The sequence below is a fragment of the Propithecus coquereli genome, unplaced genomic scaffold (genome assembly GCF_000956105.1).
Source record: "Propithecus coquereli isolate 6110/MARCELLA unplaced genomic scaffold, Pcoq_1.0 Scaffold480, whole genome shotgun sequence".
Classification (NCBI taxonomy): Eukaryota; Metazoa; Chordata; class Mammalia; order Primates; family Indriidae; genus Propithecus; species Propithecus coquereli.
This window is the reverse complement of record NW_012150619.1, coordinates 1,829,151-1,855,923: the sequence shown is the minus strand read 5'-3', so window position 1 is coordinate 1,855,923 and position 26,773 is coordinate 1,829,151. Positions and strand designations below refer to the sequence as shown.

General features: G+C 49.5%; 1 protein-coding gene across 1 annotated transcript; it reads left to right on the top strand.

Moving 5' to 3' along the window:
- GTSE1 (G-2 and S-phase expressed 1) lies at positions 1–26,061 on the top strand. Its single transcript, XM_012655578.1, has 11 exons — positions 1–79; positions 5,981–6,038; positions 6,146–6,788; positions 9,284–9,448; positions 10,107–10,230; positions 12,587–12,952; positions 18,202–18,274; positions 20,742–20,981; positions 24,762–24,966; positions 25,433–25,636; positions 25,918–26,061. The coding sequence occupies exons 1-11, from the start codon at positions 1–3 to the stop codon at positions 25,999–26,001; spliced, it is 2,241 nt and encodes a 746-aa protein (XP_012511032.1). The 3' UTR covers positions 26,002–26,061.
- The last annotated feature ends 712 nt before the right edge of the window (positions 26,062–26,773 follow it).

Sequence of the window (26,773 nt, the reverse complement as noted above, 5' to 3'; positions counted from 1 at the left end):
ATGGAAGCGGGCGGCGGCAGCGATGTGCCTTCAGCCAGCCAGGCAGGGGACGCGAAGACGGACGTTCCTGAGAAGGAAGGTGGGTCCTCCTTACTGCAGCGCTCTTGTTCAGGAGGCCCAGGGGAGATGGAGATTCATACAGTGTTTCCTTGAGAATTTATTTTATTTATTCCTTTGTCGCTCATCGTGTGCTCTGCACCTATGAAACCCATGGTGCTTGTGTTTATTCTTCTGTTTTCTTTCACCCCCACCCCTCTTATAAGTTCCCTCACAGCTGGGATTCTTAGCAGTTTATTTAGCGCAGTGTCCCCCGTGCCCTAGAACTGTACCTGACTGACACTTAGTGGACACTCGGATGTTTGTTGAATTGGTTATTTTCTTTTTTGTTTGTCGCTGGTTTCTGTTTGTCGCTAAGATTTGTTTTTAGGATCTTTGAGACCATGTTAGTGAGTGAGCCTGGCCTGTAACTTTCCCTTCTTGTTCAGTCCTTGTCTGGTTTGGGTATCAAGGTGAGAGGACAGCCTCACAAAATCAGTTAAAGGCCATACCCTACCCTGTTTTTCTCTTAAAATATTTTGATGTCGTTTTGTCCTTTGGTCCTCACAACACCCAGGTGAGCCAGTAGACTGGGTACCCAGGCGTCCTTAACACCTCAATTTGCAGAAATGGTCCTGGAGACTTTGGAAATCCATCATTGTTTCTTCGTTGTGTCTAGAAAGGTATTTGCTTCTGCGCCCCTCCCTTTCGTGTGCCCTCCCTTCAGATACGTCCCTTCCAGGTGAATGCTGCACCCATTGCTCCTTTGCCGTCTTCCCCACTTCCCTCACCCTCCCTTGTTTCCTTGTTCTTTGCCTGTCCCTTGGATTACGCTCAGCATTGACACACATGTGTTAGCTTATCTCGCTTTCTCTACATCTGTGCTGCCTCTGCATGGCTGTATTCCTCCTTCCAAGCCAAACTTCCAGAGCTTTCTTGTTTGTTCAGCTATTTTTCCTCCTTCCTAAGCCCCTCCAGTTCTGGCTTCTGTCCTCCCCACTCCATTCAAGCTGCTTTCCCCAGTCACCGAGGACTTTTCATGCTGCCAAACCTCTCGTCACTTTTCTGTCTTCGTTTAATCGGTCTCCTTTGGCCTTCTTTTCTTTTGGAAACTTCCCTTGCTTGGCTTCCGAGGCACTCTTGGTTTTGCTCCTGCCTCTGTGGCTGGGCTCTCTCCGTCTCTCTGCAGGCTCCTGCTCTTCTGCCATCTTCTGAAGCTGATCCTTCCAAGACCTGGTCTGGGATCTCTTTGAACTTTCGCCCTAGGGGCCGTCATCATTTCCATGACTTTCCACCTCATCTGCTTTCTGGTGCGCCCCTGTTTTGTTTGCGCAGCCTCTCTGAGTTCTGAACTAGTATATTCCCCTGCTTGTTTGGCATCTTCACGTGAATCCTTCGCACCTCAAACTCAACATGCCCCCTCCCAAGACTCCATTCTTACCTAACCTGTTCTTTTCTGTCTTTCCCATCAGAGGAAATGGCCCCTCCATTCACCCAGCTATCCAGCCTGAGAACCTCCCACATTCATTCAGTACCAGTTAGTGCCATTGCCACTTTCAGAGTATATCTTTGGTCCATCTACAGACTCTTTCCATCTGCATCCACATGCCACCACCTTGGTCTCAGCCACGTTATCTCACCTGCCCCTACTTGTGTAGTCTTCATTTTGGCCAACATGTGCATTTGTAACTTCAGCAGATACTGCCTGTTTCCTTGCTGATACACTCTACATAGCAGGAGTGTCACGTTTTAAAAACACAAGTTAGATTGTAATGCTCTTCTACTTACAGCCCTTCCATAGCTTCCTATCGCACTTAGATACAATAAAACCTCCTTGCCTTGGCTTGCAGACCCTCTGGGATCTGACCTTACCTATGTTTCCACCTCTTCCAACCACTCTAACTTTTGACCAGTTCCTCACACACACACAATTATTTTCTCGGAAATGTCCCCACCTCCATGTCAGCCTCTCAGCACACTGCCTACAGACACCATGCACCGCAGGTCTGCCTGACACGAGGAGGACGTGGCCTCTTGCAGGTGCTCAAGCGTTTGCAGAATGAACAAATCAGCTAGCCAGGGCCACCTGGAGCCAGTTTCAGAGCCTGGAGTAGAAGACCGCTTCCCTGACTCCTGGTCCAAGATCCTTCTTTCCATACCAAAGAGTTGGAAGTTTCTGGAAGTCACCTATAAAACTGACTTTCTAGGTTTGGCTGCGTAAAAAGTGAACCGTCTCCCTCACATCTTTGTCCCTCAGTCACCCACTTGCTCCCTTCAAGGACCATCGATGTCATCTGTCTCTTGGGTGTCCTTCCAGACATAACTTGTGCAAGTGCAAGCCAGTATGTGCACAGCATCGACCACGTCTCTGTTTTCATGCAGCATACAGAACCCCATCCTGCATCTTGTGTTTTATGCTTAATTCATCTTCATGATTGTTGTGTATCAGCGTATAAAGAATGTTATTTTTTTGTACCTATGTAGTGTGCATCATGGGGATGTACTGTCATTTATTTCATCAGTTGTAGGTGAACATTTAGTCTGTGCCTAATTTCTTGCTGTTACGGACGATGCTGCGATAAATGGCCATCATGTACATTGTTGTACGCACACATTCCCAGAAGGGCACACTCGTAGAAGTAGATTTGTTGGGTCAGAGGGCTGTGCATTCCTTATTTGGTAGGTGTTGCCAGCTTACCCTCTAAAGCTGTGATCATTTACTCCTTTCCTGGCGGTGTAGGAATTGTCTGTTTCCCCACAGCCTTGCCTACAGTATATGAAACTTTTTGGTTTCTGCCAATTGCAGGGTAAGTTTATTTTTAATTACTCTTATTTTTGAGTGAGGCTGAAAACTTCTTGTCATATATTTAAGAACGTTTTGCTTTATTTTCTGTGACTTTTATCTGTTCGTATCCTTTGTTTCATAGCAGTTTGTAGGCACTCTTCATAAATTAGCCCTTTGTGAATTGTGTAACTTTGCTCATGGTGATGTTTGCTGTGCAGGGATGTTTCACATTTTTATATATTTGAAGATCGATCTTTTATTTTATGGCTTCCTGTTTAGTGTCATAGTTAGACCTCCACACTCCCAGGTTATGAGACATTTTCCTCATGGTTTCTTCTTGTTTCTTTAGTGTTTCATTTTTTTCAATTAAGTAGTCTTTGATTTATTTGAAATTTGTCTGGGTGTGGTGTAAGGATTGGAGCAAACTTGATTTTTTCCCCAAAGGACTGTGTGGCTTATCTCAGTACCATTTATCGAATAGTGCACCTTCCCTTTTTATTTGACATGTGACTTTTGTGAGATGCTAAGTTTTCTTTACATGCATCTTGCGTATTTCTTGTTAGGTGTGTTCATAGGTATTTTGTAGTTGTTGTTGCTATGGTAAATGAACTCTTTTCTTCCATTATATCTTCTGACTGGTCTTTGGAGATATAAAAGCTGTTGATTGCTGTGTACTAATTTTGTCCTCAGTCATATTCTTTTGTCCTTTTATTATTTATAATAGTTTTCAGTTGTTTTTTTCCTTGTGTCTATTATCATAGCATCTGTGCACCATGATAATCTTATCTCCACATTCTTACCTTTGTCTAATCGTGTTGGTTAACGTGTCCAGAGCAACGTGAAGAATTGTGGTGCTTAGAGACGTCATTGCCATGTTCCTGGCTTTAATGGGATTGCTTGTGTAGTTTCCAGTCCGATGTTGGCTTATGGGTTAATTTCCATGTAAATGGTAGTGCTGTTCATTAGTATTTCTACGTTTTTTTTTTTTGCCTTCTGGGATGTGATAGAATTGTATGTCCTATCCACTTGAAGGTTAGGCTTGGCCTAATGAAACTAGAATGTTGTGATATGTGTCATTCTAGGTAGAAGTCTTTAAACCAGTGTGGAGTTTGCTCTACCCTTCCCCCTGCCACAGAGACCAGTTGTGTGTTCCGGATGGTGGAGGCACCATCTACCCAAGTTCTGGAGTGTTAAGGCCAGGGAGCGGGACCCCAGCCTGTGCTCAGCAGGTGTATGGTTCCCAGTGAGACATGTATGTTTATTGTTTTAAACCACTTGAGCTTTGTGGATTCTTTGTTACTTCAGCATAAATTAGCCAATCTTAACTGATATATATTCCTGTCTTTCGAAGGAATACTTCTGATGTTCTCCCCCTGAACCTAATTTTGGCTTTTGGGTTGAAATGCATATTTCCTTATATGATAAAATATATTGCTTTTTGTTAAGAGCCTTTAAAATCAAGAATGTATATTGTATTTTATCGTATGCTTCTTCAACATATATGGAAACAATCATACGGTTTTCTCTTTATGTCTAGTAATATAATGATTATATTGCTAGATTGTGTAAAATTAAATCATGTAACACTTCCGAAATGAAATGAGCTTGGTCATAATATATTATTATTCTTTTAATATGTTGCTGGATTGTCTGCTAATATTCCTGTTTAGGATTTTCCTGTTGATATAAGTGAGGCTGGTCTATAGCTTTGTTTCTTGAGCAAACTTTATGCTTGCATCATAGAAGTGAGTTGGAAGGGTTATTTTTTCCTGTCCTCTGGAGCATTGTAAATAGTATTGGAATTGTTTGTTCTTTAAAGGTTTGATAGAATTATCCTGTGAAACTAGTGTGGACTTTGCTTTTTTGAAGAGGATAGCTGTCTAATAAGTTTCTCCAGTTATTTTGTGATTTATTGAGCTATTAAGATTTTTTTCTCTCTCTTGGAGTCAATTGTATAAGTAAATAAATTTATATAATTTGAATACAAAAATAAATTATATTTTCCTAGAAAATTATCCATTTCAGCCAAGTTCTTAGGTTTACATGCATGGTGTTGAGCAAACCAGCTTATGAATCTGTTAATTCCCTCTTTCTGTGGGTATTTCTCTTTTATTTCTTTTGTGCACTTGTGCTTTCTACCTTTTCTTTGGTTAGGTAATTAGGCATATTTAATTGATTAATTGGGACTGAATTAGGATATTAGAGTATTTTCACATTTTATGATTTTGATAAGTATGCTGCATTGTTTATTAATATCAAATAAGGTATGATTTGTGAGAGTGCTATATAAACTTTACAGTATAGAAATATTATTTCAGTGTGTTTCAATAAATATTTACTAAGTGTCTAGGCCCTTAGCTGGACATTGGAGAATTTGGGGAGTGTTAGACATTTGTTGTCTTGGGCGCACCTGTAGTCTGGTTGGGGCCATGGAAGGGTCAAGAGGTGTCTTCAGAGGCTAACACAGCAGTAGAGGGTCAGGTCCGGGTGCTGGGGGAGTCTGGGGGGCTGGCCTGGGGAGGAGGAAGCAGTTGCCCCTGCGGAGAGACCCACTAACCCAGAACCTGTGGCCTGTTAGAGAGTTGGGCTGATAAACAGACAAGGCCGTGGCGGCTAGGATACAAATTTGGATGGGGGCTACAGAGTGCAGTTTTATCTAGGGGTTTAGGAAGGACTCCCCAGAAGTGATGACAGTCAGCAAATACTTATTGAGTCCCTACCATGCATTTGAATAATATTCAAATTCATTGTTGAAAGATGAATAGGTGTTTTGTAGCTTGTAAGAGGGGAGTTTAAGTCTAGGGGAGCTGAGGCAGGTGGTCTTTTGAAAATGTTCTATACCTGAAAGTGACTTGTCTCTTCTTGAAAAGCTAGTTGAACGATTCAGTGAATGCATTTTAGATTATATCGTAAGAGTAAGGACTTACGCTTTTGGGGTGGCTTAGCAGACACAGAATGGCTGATGCAATTTTTAAAAAGAAAATAGAAAAAATAAGATAATTTAGTTTCCTCCATGAAAATATAACTAAATTAAAATAATGAATGATTATATTTTTGGAGGCGAAAATTTTACCATAGCTCTAATAGCTATAGAGACTGGTAATATTTTTCTCTTTGTCAACCTCAGCGCTAAAATAACAGTGGATTCTTTTCCCCCAGACCTTCATCTTTTGGCCGATGAAAAATTTGACTTTGATCTTTCGTTGTCTTCTTCAAGGTAAACAAATGAGTTTTCTTCCCTCGCCTTGAGCATAACCATATTGAGTAGTCTTTCGTTTAAATTCCATTTTAATAATTATTAAAAATCCTTTTCTTTAAAACTAGTGCAAATGAAGATGATGAAGTCTTTTTTGGACCTGTCGGACATAAAGAAAGATGTATTGCTGCCAGCTTGGAGTTAAATAATCAAATTCCCGAACAACCTGTCTTGCCAGCATCTGAAAGTTGCGTTTCTTGGAGCCCTCTCGCTGGGGAGAAGTTTGTGGAAGTGTACAAAGAAGCGCACTTATTGGCTCTGCGGATCGAAAACAGCAACAGAAACACGGCGGCCCAAGCTGCCCAGCCCAAAGACCCCTGGAGCCAAGGCATGGAACGATTTGTACAGGAATCAAAATTAAAAATAAGCCTCTTTGAGAAAGAAAAGGAAATGAAGAAAAGCCCCAGATCACTTAAAAGGGAGACATATTACCTGTCAGACAGCCCCTTGATGGGACCGCCACTGTCAGGCATGTGGCCCCCTGCGGGTGAGTCCCCGCTGCCGGACTCATCCTTGGCCCCACTGAGTTCTCCCCGCCAGGCTGGCCTCGCCCAGACGCAGGGGCCGCACCCTTCTCGGCCTTTGCCAGAGGAATCGAGTACTGCTCACCCTCCGAGTCAGGCAGTGACTCGGAGAAACATCACCGGCAGGTTGCAGCTGCCCCGAGCTTCATCTCTTAGAGGAAGACACGTCCACTTGGCCATGGAGAAGGTAGACACAACCAGGCAGCAGAACATTTACTTGGGGAGCTAGCCACTCCTTGCCTCTCAGCCCTCTCGGTTTACGCCCCTGTGGAAACCACCTGGGGAAAGACCTAGAAGAGTGGTGGGGAAAGACCTAGAAGTGCGGAAGCTCCGAGGACCCAGGAGCGCAGGAATGCAAAGTCCATGAAAGGCAGTCAGAAGGGGAGCTGGTTTCGGGGTGGCTTGGGCAGGGCTTTGATGACTTAAAAATACCTCCTCCTCCTAAGTTCTGTTTGAAATTCCTCCTCTTGCTTTGTTACAGCACTGGATGAACCACCCATTAGGGATTTCATTTGCTCTAACAAACAACCTCTTCCAAAAATTCCCCCTCCGCTGGGATGGCCGCTTGACTGTGACTTAGTTTACGTTGCTTTCCCCCTGGGCCTTGAGAGGAGGGCAGTTGACAGATGTGCCTTTAGGGTGCAGTCAGCCAACCCTGGGAAACTGAGGGTCCTGGAGCTTGAGGGGTGGCAGGAGAAGGGTGGATGTCGGACCACTGCTTGCTGCCAGGTTTGTCTGCCCTGGCTCTTGCTCAGGAGAGGGGAGGCCACAGGGAGGCAGGGCAGGTTGGCACCTGCCCTGTAGCTCTTCCCAACTCTGCTCCCTGCCTTGGGCAACGGTTAGAGAAGAATGACATTTTATGGGGTAGTTGGGAGGTTTAGGTAAATGCAAAATGCCCAGCAAGGGCCTGGAAATTCCTTTTCCCTCTCCACAAGCCCATCTCTTGAACCGCACGACCACCCCCTATGGTGTGGAGCCCCAAAATGAAGCGAGTTGAAAGTGCATCCGCCATGCAGAGCCCTTGACCAAGCAGGCATGCTGAGCCCCGCCGATCTGAATGATGGGGCTTACCCCTCTGTTTGTATAAACTCCTTTTTCTGGAGACCATTTAGGATGTAAATCTCTAAAAGTGATGTTTCTAGAATGAGCGTGGGCTGGGTCTTGCTGTGCGTAGCACACGTGGACTCAGGGCAGAGACTGGTGTAATTTTGGCTGTTCTGGACTCAGTATCTCCCTCGATTCCTGGTCCTGGGGACCAGACAGCTAGTTTTTGGTCAGCGAGGCGTCATCCCCACAGCTGAGCTGCATTCGGGCTCACTCGGGAACCCCCACCATTTCCCGCATGTTTCTGCAGAAAAGGTAATTCACTGCCAGGGTGGCTCACAGGCACATCTGGTTCGTGTGAGGACCGCTTGATGGTAACACCTGGAGACAACTGCTAGGACGGGTGTGTGGAGCAGAAACGGGATGGCGAGTGTTGGTGAGAATGTGGAGAAACTGGAAGCCTCACGTACTGTTAGTGGGAATGTGAAATGGCGCAGCCGTTGTTGAGAACTGTTTGGTAGTTCCTCGGAAAGTTAGATGTAGGGTTACTAGTAGTAACTCTACTTCTTGGTATATACCTGAGAGAACTGAAGACATATTTCCATAGAAAACCTATGCACAAAGGTGCAAAGCAGTGTTATTGATAATAGCCAAAAAGTAGAACCAACCCAGATGTCCATCAGCTGATGGTTACATAAAACGTGCTGTATTCAGACAATGGAATATTTTTGGCAATAAAAATAGATGCAGTACTGATACACGCTGTCACACGAATGACACTTGAAAACATTATGCTCAGTGACAGAAGCCAGACACAAAAGGTCGCATATGATTGAATTCATATGGAATGACGGTAATAGACAAAGAACAGAGATGGAGTGGTCGAGTGTTCGCCTAGGGCGAGGGAGGTTGAGGATTGCTTCAGCGCAGGAGTTTGAATCTACCCTGGGGAACACAGCAAGATCCTGTCTCTAAACAGTAACTAAAATAGTTATGTAAAGTATATCTCAATTTTAAAAATGCTAGAAAGGAAAAAAGTGCTGCATCTCTGCTACTACGAGTGCTTATTGCTGTGGCCTCATTAACTCTCCTGTTACAAGGGGTGATGTATGTAAGCATAGATCAGTCCCATGAATGCCCTTGTCCCTAAATACGTCAGGAATTTATTCTTTGTTTGACTCTGCTGGCCAAAGAAAATGGCTTTTGGTGCTAGATCAAGAAGATTCATTGCAGTTGAGCAGCTTCTCTGGTAGAGGGATGAACGTTTAATGAATGAGTCCTTTCTGCACAGCATTTTAAAATGTGTGTAGCTAGAACCGGTTTCCTCATTGCCGTCCTTAAATAAGGATCCCGACTGAGGATTAGCTTTAGAGGATCTCTCTCTGATTAATTATCTGTCTTGATGTGATTTTACACTGTTTTTAATGAGGAGGGAAAATCCATCATCATTTTTGTCCACAGCGATTTGGTGGAGCGAGTGGACTGCCCTGCTCCCTTCCATCCAGGTGATGAATTGAGGAGCACGTGAGGCGTTTGGGAAGATAGATGGTGCCTGGCTTGCTCTCCAACGCAGCCTTGGTATCACTGTACTTTGTTAAAGACTAGACAGTTCTCACAGTCCAAATTACAATTTTTCAGCCCAAGAAAGAGGTGCCAGCTAGTCCTTCCGGGACGAAAATCCCAAACGGAAAGGAATGCCGCAGGGACGTGCTCCCTGACAGACCTGCTCTGGGTGCTGCTGGCCTGCCAGCCAGCGGAAGCCACTTGGTCCAAAGCAAGCGATTGCTCCCTGTTCCAAACAAGGTGAGTTGGGCAGGGCTGCCTGACTTGAGATCGATGGGAATGAGGTGGCAGCTTTGGACACAAGTGATTTGTCTTTGATTAAAATCGAGTTAGGACAGTTGAAAATATAGCTCATGAGAGGCAGCTTGGTGAAACGCCTGCATGGCAGTGAGTGTTGGGGGCCGGCCCCCGCCACTGGGAGCCGTGTGGGTTGGGAAAAGGCAGAGGCGAGCTCTCTGGTAGTCAATTTGTCTGTAACGGGGATGCCCTGCTTCCCTCACGGGTCCTTGTGCAGATAACATGCGACGTCGACGTTTTGAAAACTGCAGAGAGATTACCATCCACGCCCTTGCCATTTAGTTGCTGGCACAGGTAGTCGGACTGAGCTCTGTGTGAGCGGCACTGGCACTCTTTGTTGAAATCGCCCAAATCTGGGCCCTACAGCCACTGACCCAGTGGGTCTGGGTTGGGGCCCAAAGTCTGCATTTCAGCCAGCGCCTCCGCGTGGTGCTCATGCAGGGGTTTGAAGACTTGGCGAAGTACTGCTTGCCTTTTTTCTTTAAATTCAAGATAATTACTAAATTATTAAAAATTATTTCAAACTCCTACTTTTGCAGAAATAAGTAGTGGGTAGGTAATGAAATCTTTGCTGATTTGGTTTTTTTACATTTTGTCTCAGTTGGGGCTGAAGAAGACCCTGTTAAAACCACCTGGCTGTGCTGGCAGTCTCGCAAGGAAGTCTTCCTCAGGGTCGGCGTCAAGTGGCGCGTCCAGCGTGTCTGCGTTGCCAGCGGTAGGCAAAGGTGAGTGGCCAGCGTCTCGTGCTCAGACCCACATCTAGCCAGGCCAGGCCTGGGACACTGCCCAGTGTGTTTCTCAGAAGCTACTTTTTTAGAACAGCTTAGGCTCAGCAGGACATCCTGGAGGGCTTGCTCTGTCATGTGGAATGGGCTGGACACCAGTCAGGAAAGAGACTATGTCACCTGCCCTCAGAGTGAGTCCCTCCCATGAAGGGACTCAGATGGCTTCAGTCTAGGGGGTACAAACAAGACGTACAGTGTACATGTGTACCTAATGCCTGAGGACACAGGCGCTTGGCCCAGCCTCATGTTAATGTCATCAGACAGAGGTTTTAAAATAGGACATGGCCAGACGCAGTGGCTCACAGCTGTAATCTCAGCATTTTGGGAGGCCGAGGTAAGAGGGTCACGTGAGGCCATGAGTTGAAGACCAGCCTGGGCAATGTAGTTAGACTTCATCTCTACAAAAAATAAAAAAATTAGCCAGGTACAGTGGGGTGCACCTGTAGTCCCAGCTACTTGGGAGGCTGGGGCAGGAGGATCGCTTGAGCCCAAGAATTTGAGGCTGCAGTGAGCTATGTCAATCACACCATTGTACTCCAGCCTGGGTGATAGAATAGAGTTAGACCCTGTCTCTACAAAAGATAAAATAAAAATAAAATAGGACTGTTTCCAGATAATTTAGGGCATATAACCCCTATAACTGCTGGATGTCTATCTGTTAATAAATCTGCCTCCCAAACCTGTTTAAGTTTAGGCTGCATTGGCACCTTACCAGGCCAATGCTGCCATCTAGTGGTGAAGGGAAGAAACCCCAGGAGGCTATAGGGAAAGGCCTGGCTTTCCTGCTCTTTAGACCTAAATCCTCTTCAAATTGTATTTGCTGTGTACACTTTTACTATGGTCCAAGGCAGTGTGGTGGGGATTTTGTTCACAAAATGCGTAATGTATGAGCTCTTGAATCTGACTTGGAATCCCGACTCTGCCACTCCGTGGTTAAGAGAAGTATGTATCCTGTCTACAAACAGGTAACATAGCTCCTGTGTGTGCCTGCATGTTAGAAGTGCTATGTAGAGTGCCTGGCACGTTCAATACATGCAAGCTCTTTAATGTTAATTAATTGTTATCAGGTGTATTTTGCTGTATCCATGCAGTACATCAGCACTGTTTTTTTTACTGTTTTTGTATTTTTACCTCTAGTAAAGGTTGAGGCAGAAATTGAGTGCATCTCCTAGTGTATGTATATTTCTCTATTGTACATAGTAGAGCCACTAGGATCAGATAAGATCTCGTGTGAGGAAGAACCTTGTAAAACTGTTGTGCACTGTGTAGATATAACCCGTGGCGTTAGTTATTCTCTTAAAGTTTTTCTTTAAGAATCTCTTATCAGATCGCCTTATATACTAGGTATATTGGTAGCCGAGTACGCATTACCCTAGTTTATCTGCCATTCTATTTTTTGGGGGGGGGGTTCGGGGGAGACAGTCTCGCTCTTTTGCTTTGGCTAGAGTGCAATGGCGTCATTGTAGCTCACAGCAAGCTCAAACTCCTAGGCCCAAGTGATCCTCCTGCCTCAGCCTCCCAAGCAGCTGGGACTCCAGGTACACAGCACCACACCCCATTAATTTTTCTATTTTTTGTAGAGATGGGATCTCATTCTTGCTCAGGCTGGTCTCAAACTCCTGAGCTCAAGTAATCTTCCCACCTCGGCCTCCCAGAGTGCTAGGATTACAGGCATGAGCCACCGTGCCTGGCCGAATTTTTCTATTTTTTGTAGAGATGGGGTCTCGCTATATTGCCCAAGCTGGTCTCAAACTCCTGGCCTCAAGTGATCCTCCTGCCTCAGCCTCCCAATGTGCTAGGATTACAGGCATGAGCCACCACACCTGGCCCGCTATTCTATTTTAAATAGTGCTTATGATTAATACAACCCAGCCTCCTTCTTGTAAGTTAAAGGAGTCACCCAGTAATGATTACGGCTTCTCAGCTTGTTCCCTGCCCACTTCTCTGACCAGACAGGTGGGACATGTGACTAGACTATCCACTTCCATCTGCTGAACGAGGGTAGATTTCTGTTGTCAACATAATTGATGAAGAATTAAGTTCTGTATGCTTATGTACATTTGGTAATTGTGTTGAGAATTAGTACCTTAGAACACACTTAGCTAGGCTACAAGCGGCCTGGGTTGTCTTGTGTTTGATGGTATTGCCTGATGGGCAGGCAGAGTATTGTTCATATGTTACATGTTTAAGATAGATTTGCCAAAGGTAGCATAACTTGTGTGTGTTTAGTAGCTTCATAATTTTAAAATAACTTGAGCTTAAGTGATGACCAGATTTTATGTGTATCCTCTTCCAGCTAAATCAAGTGAATTTGCAAGTTTGCCTGCAACTAGTTCCCAGCCTCTGTCAAACAACAGCAAGTCAGGCAGAACGGGGCCCACCATGCTGCGGGCGGGCGCTGCAGGTGCACCCTACAGGCAAGCCAGGCGGGCTGATGCTGAGCGGGCAGCTGAGCAGCCCATGACGCCCCCTGCAGCTTCTCCCACCCAAGCCCAGACTCCAGAAGGTGGAGGCCCGAGGGTGGACTCTGATTCCGTATTGTCAAAATCTTCTCAATTGAATAAAACCAGAAGTATGAGAAGGCGAGATTCCTATCTGAATTCCAAGACAAAGGTTATGCCTACTCCTACAAGTCAGTTTAAAATTCCCAGGTTTTCTGTTGGTAAGTAATGAGTAATAGATACGTTGTAATGGGTTTTTAAAATATTGAAGAAATTCTGTTTAAAGTTTTAAAAAATGATTTGTTGCGGCGATGGTGGTTTCTTTGCTTTCTTTCCTCTGACAGCACGTAGAGGTGTGTCCCACCAGCCTTTCGCTTGCACTGTTTGGAGGAAGGTCACTGGCGGTCTCATTTTGTGTCCAGTCTCCTGCATGTGACGTGTCCTTGCTCTTCGCCTTTGTGGTTTTCTCTTTATTGTTATTTTCGGCAATTTGATTGTTATGTGGTTTGACGTGGCTTTCTTTGTGTTAATACTGCTTAGGATTTCTTGAACTTCTTTCGATCTGTGGATTGATATTTTTTCATCAAATCTGGAAAAAGTTGGCCATTATTTCTTCAGATATTTTTTTCCTGTTTCCCTTCTGTTTCCTGGGGCTCCACTCCCACGTCTGTCGGAACTCCTGATGTTTCGTAGGTCACCGAGGCTCTGTTCGGTTTCTTTTAGCCTTTTTCTTGGGCTTCGGTTCGGATAGTTTCTAGTGTCTTGCGTTCGGGTTCACATTCCTTTTCTTCTGCGGTATCTAATCTGCTGTTAAGGCCGTCCAGTTAATTTTTTGTTTCCAACCTTAGAGTTTTCCCATGTTTTCTCCTCATGGTACTTCTGTTTTCCTTTAAATTCTTGAACATATTTATAAGAATTGTTTTAAAAATCTGATTCTTCTACTTGCATCTTCCCTGTCATTTTGGTTTATATTTCTACTGACTACTTCTTCTGCTTGCTTTTGGTCACATTTTCCTGCTTCTATACGTGTTTAGGAACTCTTTATTGGCTACTGGATATTCTCAATTTTACATTTTTGAATATCTGGATTTTGTTGTCTTTCTTTTAAGGTGTTAAGTTTAGTTCGACAGGCAGTTAAAATTATAGACCAATTTGAGTTTTTCGAGACTTTTTAAGCTTTGAAGGGGCAGTTCTAGACTAGCCTTGACCCTTGGGATAGTTTAGCCCTACTACGAACACACGGCCTTTCGGAGGTCCTGTGTTTGGCGAGGTCTCGCACTCTGGCTGGTCGGAGGTGAGTGGTCTCAGCCCTGTGAGGTCTGCTCAGTGTTCCCCACTGGTTGCTCTTGTCTCCACCTCAAGGCGTCTCACCTTCCACCCGTGTGCTGCTTAGTATTCAGCCGCAGACTGGAGAGAGTCCTCGCAGATTTCTAGAGCTCCTCCTCCCTCCTCGGGTCCTTTGACGTCAGATTCCAGCCACCGCGGCGTCCTGAGCTGCAGTCTCTGTCTCCATCAGTCAGTGAGAGTGCTGTGCCCCGCTTGGGTCCTGCCTGCTGCCCTGTGTGGCATCTGGCAGGTAGTGGATGGGGATTGGTAGGTTCAACAAGATAATCCAACAAGCTTGTGCAGTGCATGAGGTTGTGCAGAGTTAACTCGCAGTGAGGGGATCGTTCGGGCCTCCCCGTCCGGTAGATGTGCTTTCGAGGTGGCTCGGCTGTTTTGCGGTTATCAGCGTTGCTGGCCAGTACAGGTGGCCTTTAACTCCTGAAAACCTTATTTTGAGTCCCTTCATATCAGAATGGGCTGTTCTGTTGAGTGTCTTCCATGTGCTGGCCCTCTTAGGGACAGGGGAAATAACAATGAGAGATCCTGCTGTCATGGAATTTATGTTTAATAGGAAAAGTCATGAAATGTCATCAGATAAGTATGCCTTCAGATCACAGGTATAATGGAGCAAATACAAGAAGATGGTGTCACGTGACTGGGTGTGGGGGAGGAGTTTGGGTGGAGTGGGCCCTATGGCTGAGATGGCCAGGGGGTGACACTGAGGTGAGGTCTGAGCCGTGAGAGTGGGGCAGTGGCAAGTGCAGAGGTCCTGAGGCAGAAAGGCGCTCGACAAGTTCTAGGAACAGGAGGAGGCTGGAGTGGCAGGAGTGTGGTCACAGTGGTTGGCTTACACTGGCTTTGATCAGCTAGATGTTTTCTTCCCTCTCACATGAAAGTCTAGGCAGCTATTCCAGAGAGGTTTTGCTGGGCTTATCTTCTCTTCCTCATGGTCTAGTACAGCTGCACCAGCTCCAGCCCTCATACCTGCCGGCAGGAAGACAGATTAGGTGAAGAAGAGTGAATCCCTGCCTTAATCTCTATCTTTCAAGGGCACTCACTGTGCATCGTCCCTGTCACTTCCATTTCATGTCCTGTTGATCACCACACTTCCCTTCACGGGATGCAGGGACACGTTGTCTTTGTTCCGCATCCACCTAAAATGTCTTACTGGGAAGGAGAGGAGCGTGAACAAACCCAGCACCCTCAGCCGGGTTAGTGCCTGAGGGAAGAATAAAAGGAGATGAAGACAAAGAGGCAGCCCGAGGCCAGCGCGTGGAGCACCTTGTGACACAGGGTGGACCCTGGCGTGCAGGAGGAGGGCTTTCGAGGGTCTTAAGCAGAGTGACTTGACCTTCAGCACATCCCTCCTCTGAGGGAAGAACAGACTCTCGGAGCAGGCGGGAAACAGGGAGGGCCCCACGAGCCTCGGCTGACCCGAGTGGGATTAGGCTGGCGGCAGTGGGAAGGCGAGGGGCTCCGGCCTGTCTGCTGTGCAGGGCGCCGCGTGGCGGTGCGGACGGGATGTGAGCGGCCCTGGGGTTCCGGCAGGAGCAGCGGTGCTGCCTCTCACGGTAAAGGGAGGGGTGGGAGACGGGGGTGGGGGAGCAGTCCACTGCCCGACTGTGGACTTGGTGAACGTGGGTGGCGACCTGGGCCGCAGCTGGGGTGTCGAGCTGGCAGCCAAGCTCAGGGGAAAAGTCACGGCTGGAGATTTAAGTTTACGTTTCAACAGCAGAGAGCTGAGTTGTTGGCAGAAACGGGAGCTCCGATAGTCTGGGTTCTTCGGGGGCACCTCGTGGCCCAGGCCACATAGAGGTGTGTGCACGAGTGTTTGCTTCCTTCCTGTGCAAATGCCTGAAGCCAGGACGTGCCTTTGCCGCGTTTCTTCTGGCCGTGTTTGCACAGTTGTTGCCTGGGCCTCGTGGCTGTCGGGCTGCTCAATGCCATAGGACTTCTAATCCCAATCCCTGTTGGCTTCCCCTCTGCTAGACTGTCCTCCGTGGCCACTCAGGCACCTCTAAAACGTGCGTTTTACCTTCAGCAGGCCGTCCCTCCTTTCTTTGCAACACTGGGGACAGGGCTGTCTCTTGCACACATTCTGTCATTCGTCACGGGTCAAAACCGGTCCCACAAACTCGGCACCGGCTGAAGGAGAGGCCCCAGGGAGCAGCCACACTGCTGGGAACAGGAAGCTCTGGGAGATGGTGGCATGCGCACTGGGCGGCTGAGAGCACCAGCAGTGTACTGCTGCCCTGTGTCGTCGTCTGTGTCACTGGCTGTCACTGTGGAGGAGAGGCTGAAGTCTGGGGGCAACGTGAACGGTGCCCTGTGATGAGCCTGTCTTATGTGCAGTTGCTTGAAGTGTTCCCAAGACAAGCAGCATTATTCGTCAAGTAGTCCAGCGCAGATGGTGTTACTTACTGTGCCTCTGTGCTGCCGGGGTCACACAAAGGATTGAGACTCAGAATGACTCTGGACTTTGCCTCTGCAGTATTGGAAGCTACAGCAGAGTGGCACCTGTGACATTTTGGGAGGAAATGATTTCAGTCTGGGACTCTGTGCTCAGACTGGCCCTGGGTCAGTTGTGAGGGTGTAATAACGAGACTTTGATATGTAACGTTTGATGAAAATCATCACCCGGCCATGCCACCTTTGGGAGCTGCTGGAGAACATGCTCCACCCAGAGGAGCGGGAGAACATTAAGGAGGAAGAGAGGAGCCCGTGCGGAGGGACCAGCACTGCCGGCAGAGCTTGGGTCTCAGAGGAGACCTCTGTGGACCCAGGGCCGGTGATCCGAGAGGCGTGATGGTTACGGGACAGTGTACTCACAGACCCCCACCCTCCAAAATAAAAACAAACAAACCAAAAAAGAGGTGGGGGAAGCATGGGAGACATTCAGCAGGGGCGGGGATGGGGAGGGAGGGGTGTCGGCGGGTGCAGAAGGAGCAGTGTGTGTGATTTAGACATGAGCAGCGAAACCTCGAGAAACCACCGGCAAGTTGGAAGCAGGGGTGGGTGCGACAGGAGTCTTGTGTCCTAAGGTTTTACCCTTCATTTTTAAAAACCCTGTGCATGCATCACTTTAAGAGAGATAATTTAAAAAGAATAAGAGAGGGGAAACAGACGAGCAACTGCAGGCAGCTCTTTGGAGAAGATTTGGCTTCGAAAAGGGGCAGGGACGTGGGACAGGAGCCTGGGGTGCAGGGGGCAGGCTCAGATTTGTTCAGGATGGGAGGGCCAGGGCGGGGCGCCTGCGGAGGAGCAGTTGGGGCCTCCCTGCCTCCTTGGAGCACCTGCTGAGGAGTCTCTGCTCCAGGCCCCGCCCTTCCCCTTCTGTGCTGGAGCGAGGGATCTGGGGACGCCTCTTTCCTGGCAGCTTCTAAGACATAGCAAGATGTTGCAGGGGTCCTGGCGCCTGGGCTTTGGGCCCAGGTACATGTGGCTGATGCTCAAGCTCCCGCTGGGACGTGCTTCCTCGTGAGCCAGCCCACATGGAGCCAGTGTCGTGCGGGGATGGGGGTTAGCTGGACGTCTGGGGGCCTGTGCTGGCCTTGGCCCGAGGGCGCTCGTGAAGCCCTGGGCTCTGAGCCAGTCCTCGTCCCCTTGTGAGTACCCGGTGAGGTCATACAAGCAGAAATGCTTTGTCAACTGTAAAACAGCACCCACACACGAAACGTGTTATTATGATCCCAGCGATGGCGTGGTTTAGGGAAGTGAAGGCATTTATGGGCCTTGTTGAGCTTGCCTGGGAATCTAACCGCATGTGGTGTCATTTCTATGGGCGAGTGTGTAGCGTGTGCAGGTGGCCGTCTGACAAGTAGACTTTGTTCAGTATGAGCCTTCTGCGGAGTCATGCTCACGCCTGTGCGGGGTTCGCAGCCAGGGTCGGGTAGGGGTGTGAAAATGGCTCTTTCTCTGCTGCATCCACCAGCTGGGGTCCCCGGGTAGGGGGACGGGCCCCTCTCACGTGCCTGCCTCTGGCGGGTTTCCCCGCAGAGACTTGTCTGACCTTCCGTCTGCACTTCCTAGTGCCCTCTGCACGCCAAGGTGGGAAAGGGAGACGTTTGGAGGACAGTTGCCCAAAGGTAGATCCGCCACTGCCCCTGTTTCTGACTACTGCACACGCTTCCTCTCCCGGCCTCAGGTGAATCCCCGGACAGCGCGACGCCGAAGTTCTCACGGGCTCAACGGCCGCAGTCGTGCACATCGCTTGGCAGGTAATTGGCCTCGCTCAGCTTCCTTTCTCTTTATTACCGTGAGAACGACCCATGTATAGTATCTGCTGACTGCCTCAAGTGCCGCGTGCCTCAAGTGGCCTGCGCCTGGCCTCGGCATCTGGCTCGTGGGCACGGACCGAGCGGAGGTGTGTGAGCCACTTGTATACGCGCTGCAGACCTGAGACCCTGAGACTCGCATCGTGCAGGACAGCGGTTCCCAGCCCTGGGCCCAGGTGGCTGTCACCTCGGCTGCGTGGGCAACAGGAGCCCCTGTCACGGGTCACAGCAGGAGCCCCTTCAGTGCTGCTCCAGCTGCCCAGCGCCCTGGAGGTTCCCAGTTGGTTGGTCTGAGGCGGAGCCCAGGGTCTGGGTTTTCTAAAATCTCCCAGGGGCTCTGATTTGTGCCAAGGTTGGAGACCACTGGTGCCTGCGGTTGCTTGGACTTGGGTTTGGATTCCAGCCCCGCCCCCCCCAACCCCCCACTTTCCTGGTCTGTGATCCAGCGCAATGCAGATATTTCGACAGCGAGAGGACGTGCATACGCGTGGCACCGGCTGCCCAGGCGAGGGTGGAAGTCACTCGGACAGCAGCCCCTCCCCAGCCCCACCACCGTCCCTCCTTTGCTGTCCTTACTGCCCCTCACTGAGGCCCAGCCCCTGCACAGCTCTGCGTCCTCGGCATGGCAGAGGAGACCTCGCGCTCCTCACCCTTGGAGCTCCTGCACCTCCCTGTCTCCTGCGTGGAGCGGGCTGGGGGGCAGCAGGGACGCTCAGACTCCCTGGATTCACAGCTGCAGGGCTGAGGGCCTGGCATCCGCATGTGGCCAGGCCGGGGCACTGCTCCGGACCTTGCTAGGGTGGGGCGGGCAGAATGAGCCTGGGCAGGACACCAGAGAGGGCGCCACCAGCTCCACCTCAGACTAGCCTGGGGCCATCTGCAAGGCTGTTGCCGACTCCGGCCTTGATTTCCTCCTGTGTGAGCTCGGCACAGGCCCCAGGGGGGTCAGATCTAATGGTCCCCCTGTGCCGAGTGTCGCTGTGTGAAGCTGTCTTCCCTCTCACATGTGGTTAACAGCAAAGGACACAGCCAGACAGTCACCTACTATTAACACCTCACCTCAGTGCCTCGGTTTCCCCACCTCGCCTGGGTTACTTTGAGGATTATATTTGTTGGTATTTTTATTTATTTCCACTGGAATTTGTGGTGGAGCTGCCAAAACTTAGCAGTAAAGGAAGTAGGGTGGTGATTCCAGAACTTTGCAGAGAGCAGAAGCCCTATTTGGTAGCGCCCCTCCCCTGCCAGTGCTCCATGGGTGGTCCTGTTTTCCAGTTGATGTTAATTAAAGTTTGTTTCCAGACTCTTTTTAAAGAACATGACAATTGTCCAAATAGAACAAATAGCTATGTCATCCTTAGACCTCTGTGGGTTCCATGTCAGCAGTGTGTCCTTGAATTGTTTTATTTTAAAATAGTTTCCTAGTCCTTTCAGGCTACTAAAGCAAAAGTACCCTAGACTGGGTGCCTTAAACAGCAAACCTTTGTTTCTTGCAGTTCTGGAGGCTGGAAGCCCAAGATCACGTCACCAGCAGATTTGGTGTCTGGGGAGGGCCTGATTTGCAGCCAGTGCCTTCTCTCTGTCCTCACGTGGGGAAGGGGCAAGGCAGCTCTCTGGGCCTCTGTCATAAGGGCACTAGCCCCATTCATGAGGGCTCTGCCCCCAGGACCTAATCACCCCCCCAAAGCCCCACCTCCTAAGACCACCACCACCTTGGGGGTAAAGATGCCAACACGCGAATTTGAGGGGCACAAGCATTGAGACCACGGCAGATGACAGTTGACTTGGCTTCCTTCTTTATCACCAACAAAAGAAAGGAGCAGGCAGGCAAGACACACTGGTAGTCAAGGCCACAGGTACTGCCAGAGACCTGAGACGTGTGAGAACTGAGCACCGAGGGCCTTGCTTGCTCATTCGTGTTCACGCTGGATTCAGATGACCTTAAACTTGGGGGTGAATGGGCATGTGGGGAGACCAGCTTGTCCATCCGCTGCCCAGCGGACACTGCTGTGGGTCTGGACTTCCTTAGGGAAGTATTTACGATATCATCAAAAGGTGATTCTTCAGTTTCTTCTGAAGCTCTGTGAAGTGAGTTTTAACAGTGCCAGCTGTAAAGTGCAATCACATTTGATCGACTGTCTTTTAGTCACCTGCGAGGAAAGAGCGGGTGAAGGCATTTCTCACGGAGGAGCCTGGAGCCCGTGCCAGGGCTTCATGGGGCTTGGCAGCAGCTCTGAGTTCTGCCCACGTCGGAGCCCCTGCTCAGAGAACAGAGCTCGCACAGGGGTCGTTGGCCTGAATCTTTTATGTTGAAACCAAAAGACTTGATACTGCATTAGCACATTGGCTGAATAATTAGATTTTATTTTTCTTAGGTCATCTTTCCTCAAGACTCCGATTTTTTCTCTGCCAGGGTCATCGTCCATAGCACTCCTGCTAGACATTCATCAGAGCCGGCCGCACACAGCCTGCTGAGCAGCGCAGGGACACCCCTGAGTACGAGACGGGGGTCAGCGCTGCCCACGCCTGCCGGCCGGCGCCTCTCCAGCCTCCCACTGACGGCCCCTAAAACCATGCCCAGGGCTGTGGCTTCTCCCCTGCCTGTGCCTGCTCGGCGACTGTCCTCTGAGCCCCGGAAAAAGTCTGTGGTGAGGTAAGAGAGCGGTGAGGAAAGGTTGCAATAACTTTGTCTCAAACGCATAAAACCTCGGAGTATTTTTGTGCTGGAAGGCTGTACAGTCGCTTGTCAGGGAGCAGCTGGGCTGATCTTGCCTCCGCTTCTCAGCAGTGGAAAGGCAGGGAGGGCACCTGCTTGCTTCTTTGTCATTTTTCTCACCTCACATCCCAGGCAAATGAGGGAGAAGGCCTTGCCCCGGGCACACCGTCTGGGTAGGTGAGGCCCTGGGAACAGCCCTTCGGACAGAGCTGCGCAGGAGACGCATTTGCCGCAGGAGCTCTTAGATCATTGCCGTTCTTGCAGCTGGGTCCTAGAGTCTCTCGGCAGGGGTGACAACACCTGCTCACCCCACCTTGTGTCCTGCCGTCTCTGTCGTGGCACTGCCGTGTGCCTCCCTGCCGGGTTGCAGCAAGCCTGGCCCTGCTGTCCTCTCCGCCCAGAACGTGCTTGCCCCGGGTCCTGGTGGAGCTGTCTCTTCCTCGTCATTGACGTCATGGTCCAGAGGCCAACCCCAGAGAGCTTTCTGGGAAACCCTGTGTAGAATCGCCCCACCTCCCCGCCCAAGCCCTCCGTCCCTTTTCCCTGGCTGTGTCTGTTCAGAGCAGTTCTCTTCCCCTCAGCACCTGAATGTGGATTGTGTGTGCATTTGTCCACTGGACACCCATCGGGCCCCTCCCCTAGCGTGGCAGCTCCCTGAGAGCTGGGACCCTCTGTCAGGGTCTTCTGTCATCGCTTATCCCCAGAGCTGAGAACGAGGCCCGGGTAGGTGCTCAAGAAATGTGCATGCGAGCAATCCCCCCGGTAGAGCATGCTGCTGGGCCCTGGCTTCCGCAGTTTGTCCGTGAAGAACATTGAATGGGCAAAGCACTGGGCTCTCTGTGCTCTTACTGCATCATGGCAGAGCTTTGGGGAAGGCTGGGGCATTTGGGGAACATGGGGACCTTGGACTGACTCCTTTTGTCCACTTCTCATTCCAATCCCACCGATCTGGTGCTCTGAGGCTCAAGGCACTGAGCCCCTCAGGCCTTGGACCCTGGGGCGCCTGTGGAGAGAGCGGGCGGGGCTGCCCTGTCAGGGTGGGCGAGGGCAGGGTGGGAGCCCCGAAAGCTATGGCTGTTTACGACTGGGCCGTGTGTCCCTGGCCCCCAAGAGACCGCTGAAGACTTTAGTGGGTGGGCAGTGCCCTCTCCAGCACCCTGAGGACAGCAGCACACAGGGGACTCCTCTATATGCCCTGCCCCCTGTGGAGGCTGCCAGCCACATGTGGCCACTTGAATTTTAACTAATTAAAATTAAATAAAATTTGAGAGTCAGCTCCTTAAGTTGTACTCGCCACAGTCCAAGTGCTCAATTGCCACATGTGGCCAGTGGCTGCCATCCTGGACAGTGCAGATACCAGACATTTCCACCACTGCAGAAAGTTCTGGTGGACAGTGCTGTTCTAGTGGCCTGACCCAGCAGGGGCTGCTTCTGCCCCTGGGAGGGCGACAGCGTTCTGTGTCCCGTCAGCTGTGGTCCAGCCACCCCCTGGGCTGAGGCTGAGGAGCTCCCCGGTACAGCCCTCTGGCCCCCAGATGGCAGTGGGGAGAGGTGAGCAAAAACAGACAGAATTGCCATGAGAAAACAGACATGAATGTAGATGGAGGAAAAATTAAAGGTATTGTAAGGAAATAGAAATACTGCCTGTAATTCTCTGATAATCTGAAAGCCTAATCAACTGATTTCCTAAAATTTATAAGTTATCTGAATTGATGCCAGGAAACATGAATTAAGCCATAGTTAGAGCTTAGGTGATTAAAGATCGAAAAGGCACTTGGCTGAGATGAGGTCACAGCAGGGTCTCAGCGGAGTTGTGTGTAACCCTTAAGATACATCATTCTGATTTTTAAAGTTAACTAATTCAGGCTACGGATAAATAAAGGTGGAAAGTTCCTCTTTTTTTTTTTTTTTTTGAGACAGTGTCTTTCTCTACCCTGGGCTGGAGTGGTGTGATCACAGCTCACTGCAGCCTCAAACTCCTGGGCTCAAGTGATCCTCCTGCCTCAGCCTCCCGAGTGCTGGGATTGCCGGTGTGAGCCGCCCTCTCAGCCCTCACTTCATCTTAATAGCCAAACACGATAGGTAGTGTAACACCTGAAAGAGCAGACTGTAGGCTGATTTCCCTTATGCATATAGATATTTTTTAAAAAACACAAATAAATTGTCATCTATCTGGAGGAGAATTAAATCTTACCCAACTTATACCATGGAGAAATACATTCCAGATGACTTTGAGACTTAAAGTTACAAGAAAACCCAGGAGACTCGTGTGTACAAGCTTAGGGCAGGAGACATGGTGGATCACTGCTGTAAACCCTGGGGGTGAGAAAAGATAGCCGTGCTCACCCGTGGAGATATTGAAGTCTTCTGTGTCCATTTGTGGCTACAGCGACCACGAACGAAGTCAGTAAACAATTGGTTGACTGCATAACAGCCTAACAGGCAAAGGATGTGAGTAAGCTCAGATGGCCAGCAACATCTGAGAAGGTAGCAGCCTGGCTGCTGTTGGGGAAATGCCAGTTCTAATAACTGGGCGACAGCTCTTTGTAGAGGCGTCCGACCGAGTTCACGCTAACTGGGGAGGAGGAGGGGGAGAGGTAGCCGAGGGCATTGCTAATAGAAATGTGCACCGTGACATATGTTTTAGAAAGACATTTGTCAACATGTCAAAGTTTAATCACACACGACCCTGACCCCCAGACCCTAGCAGCGGTGTGAGACTGCAGTGCGGGTGGACACACGAGAGCCACGCGTGGGCGTCGTACCAGCTGACTCGGACGGGTTTCCGCGAGGAATCCTTGGGAAAGAGAGTGTGTAACAAATGTTCCCACTTCTACAAAAGAAACAGCGGCCGAGGAACAAAATCCTGTGTGTGTTTTAAAAATACATAGTCTTTATAAATTACGTATCCTTGTACATCTTGTGTGTTTATATATCCACCAACAGTAGTTACTGACCACGTATGTACCTGTTTAGTTCTGTGAGAATGGAGAAGTCTCTGGAGGAAAAGAAAGCCAGGTGTATGTCACGAGGGGAGAGGGACGGGCGCGGAACGGCGAAGAGAAAACGAGACCCAGCGTGTAACAGTTAGGAATGTGTGTTTAAGTATCTTGCACGTTTGTAGGTATAAATACAGAAAACATTCTTTTTCAGATTGTTGTGACACTTTTAAAATATTCAGAACGAAGATATTCTGTTTTGATTTACGGACACTGCTGCTTTCCTTGATTTCCTCCCAGGAATCAGTTCCACGTGGACAGGTATTTGAGGGCGGCAGACAAGCCTGGCCGCGCTCTCGTCACTGTCCTGCGGGAGACGAGTGTCTGCTGGTGTGAGGTGCGCCACAGAGTGCAGGGCCAGCGCCATGCAGCTGTCACCAGAGCTTCAGACCTGCCCAGTCGCCGGCCAGGCCTCCGAGGAAGCTGCCAGGGCGGGGGTCCGGGTGGGCTGGAGCTGACGTGGCTGCAGAGGGGCTCCTGCGTGTGGCCTTTGCTCTTGTTCAGGACGCTGTGGAAATCCCTCAGCCCGTCCTTTATACGGAGGAGACTCAGGGCTGAGGGTGAAGGCCTCATGGTTGGTGGCTTCGCTGACCAGCTGGCACCAGGGCCAGGACTCCATCACAGGACACTTCTCCAAAAACGGCCTGCTTCCTGAGCCATACCAAATAAACAAGCATTTTGGAGAAATTTCCTTATAAGATTTTTTTTCCTCCCACAGAACTGACCCAACAACGGAGAGCGACAGAGAGGTTGATGCTAGTCAGGCAGACTTGTCACCTGATGGAAGTTTTTCTCCTCCATCCAGTGTCCCTCAGGCACTTAACTTTTCTCCAGAAAAAAGCGATTTTACTTTTTCAAAAAGCATCACTACAGAAGCAACTCGGGATGAAGCAAAGCCAAGGGCAGCCCCGGCCCCGAGTGAGGTACGCTGCAGCAGACCGGGCTTACCTGTGCTCCCTGCGATCGGTGGGCACTGCTCTGGGAGCCGGGCAGTAACTCAGGGACAGCGGCTGGCAGGGTTCCCTACACTACTTTGTCCTGTGACACTGGGCTCCAATGCCAGCTGACCCAAGGAGAGGCAGTCAGGACTTCCAGACCTCTGGAGGAGAAAAAAAGCAACACCTTTTCCTGTATATGTGACAGAGACAGGGTTGGGTCGGGAAGAGGGAAGAGGTAGCGGGTGAGTTGGCTGCTGGTGGGTGGGATGTGGACAAGGAGGCGGGTGGTGGCCAGAGGAGAGGCCTCCTCCTGCCAAGTGCCTGGCCCAGCCCTCCTTCCTTGGGTTTCCAAACTGTCAGCCCACTTGGGGACATGAGCACTACAAAGTTTTCCCAAGATGGTTGGCAAGAAGATGCTAGACTCTCCTTCCCATCTTGTGTTCCTGTCTAGGTTCTTATAGAGATCAACCCCCTGACCACCACTCCCATGGCTGAGCGCACACCCCTCCTTGACCTCCCTCTCATCGACTTGGGCAGCACTCCCGAAGCAAGTGGGCCTGTGGGACCTGAAAGCAGACCTCTGATCGACCTCATGATGAACACTCCAGAAATGGGTAGAAACGTCTCGGCAAAACCTGTACAGGCAGCAGGGCAGGTGAGAGGCGCCAGGTGGTCTGTGTTGACTTGCCTGGGCTCAAGGGGTCCTCCTGCCTTGGCCTCCCGAAGTGCTGGCATCATAGGTGTGAGCCAGCACGCCCAGCCCTTAGAGGTTTCTTTTAAATGCACCTGTGCCAGGTTTACTGAGTTGTTTCTGTGGTACCAAGCCCCAGGTGGCGGTGGCTCCCGGGTAGCCCGGCTTCAGTGTGGGGCAGGTGTGACTGGGCAGGGCCACCTGGCCGCGCCTGGGCTCACCGTCCCCTCTCTGCTCTCTCACAGCTCATAGACCTGGGCTCGCCTCTGATCCAGCTGAGTCCTGAGGCTGACAAGGAAAACGTGGAGTCGCCGCTCCTCAAGTTCTGAGTGGAACAAAACCCTTGCCTTTTCCTCTCTGTTAAAAGGACGTTAGTCTTAAAGTGGTTTTCAACCCCTAGAAACATATTCTAGTGGAAATTTTATTTGAAAAGGGAAAAAAGCCTAAATACATTTACTGTGCCTGGAGCGGGGGTGGGCCGCGGTGTTGGGGCTCAGTGCCGATCCCCGAGGTCTCCACCGCCCACAGCTCCCCTCCTCCCTGCCTGTCACTGGGCTGGAACACAAGGCTGAAGTCACTCTAAATGAAAAACTTTGTTTTGAATCTTTTGTATGTAAAATGGTAAGTGGCTATTTTTAAAGTTAAGTGTATATGAAAACTTAAATATCCTAGATTTAAATTAAATTGTAAAATAAATGGAAGTGTATTAAAACACCCTGATTTTAAGCTTATCTTGATTTGTAAACGTGTAGCCATTTTTTTTAATTTCAGCATATTATGGGGGTACAGATGTGTAGCCATTTTTATGCAAGACTGTACAGACTTTAATGCTTTTATAAAAGTGATTTTCAAAAATTAGTCTGAATAAAAATTGGTATAAATGCAGATCCCAGGCCCAGCCCCCAGATGCACTGAGCCCTAGTCCGGGGCAAGCCCAGGAGCCCACATTGTTAATAGGCCCCAAGTGACTCCCACTGATGCCTGCAGACCACACCCTGAGAAGACAGGGGCTCATGTGAACGCTGAGGCAGTGGACCATGTCTGCTGGCCCTGCCTCAGGGGCCCCTGTGCTGGGACACACCCTCGGCCTCTGTCTCAGCA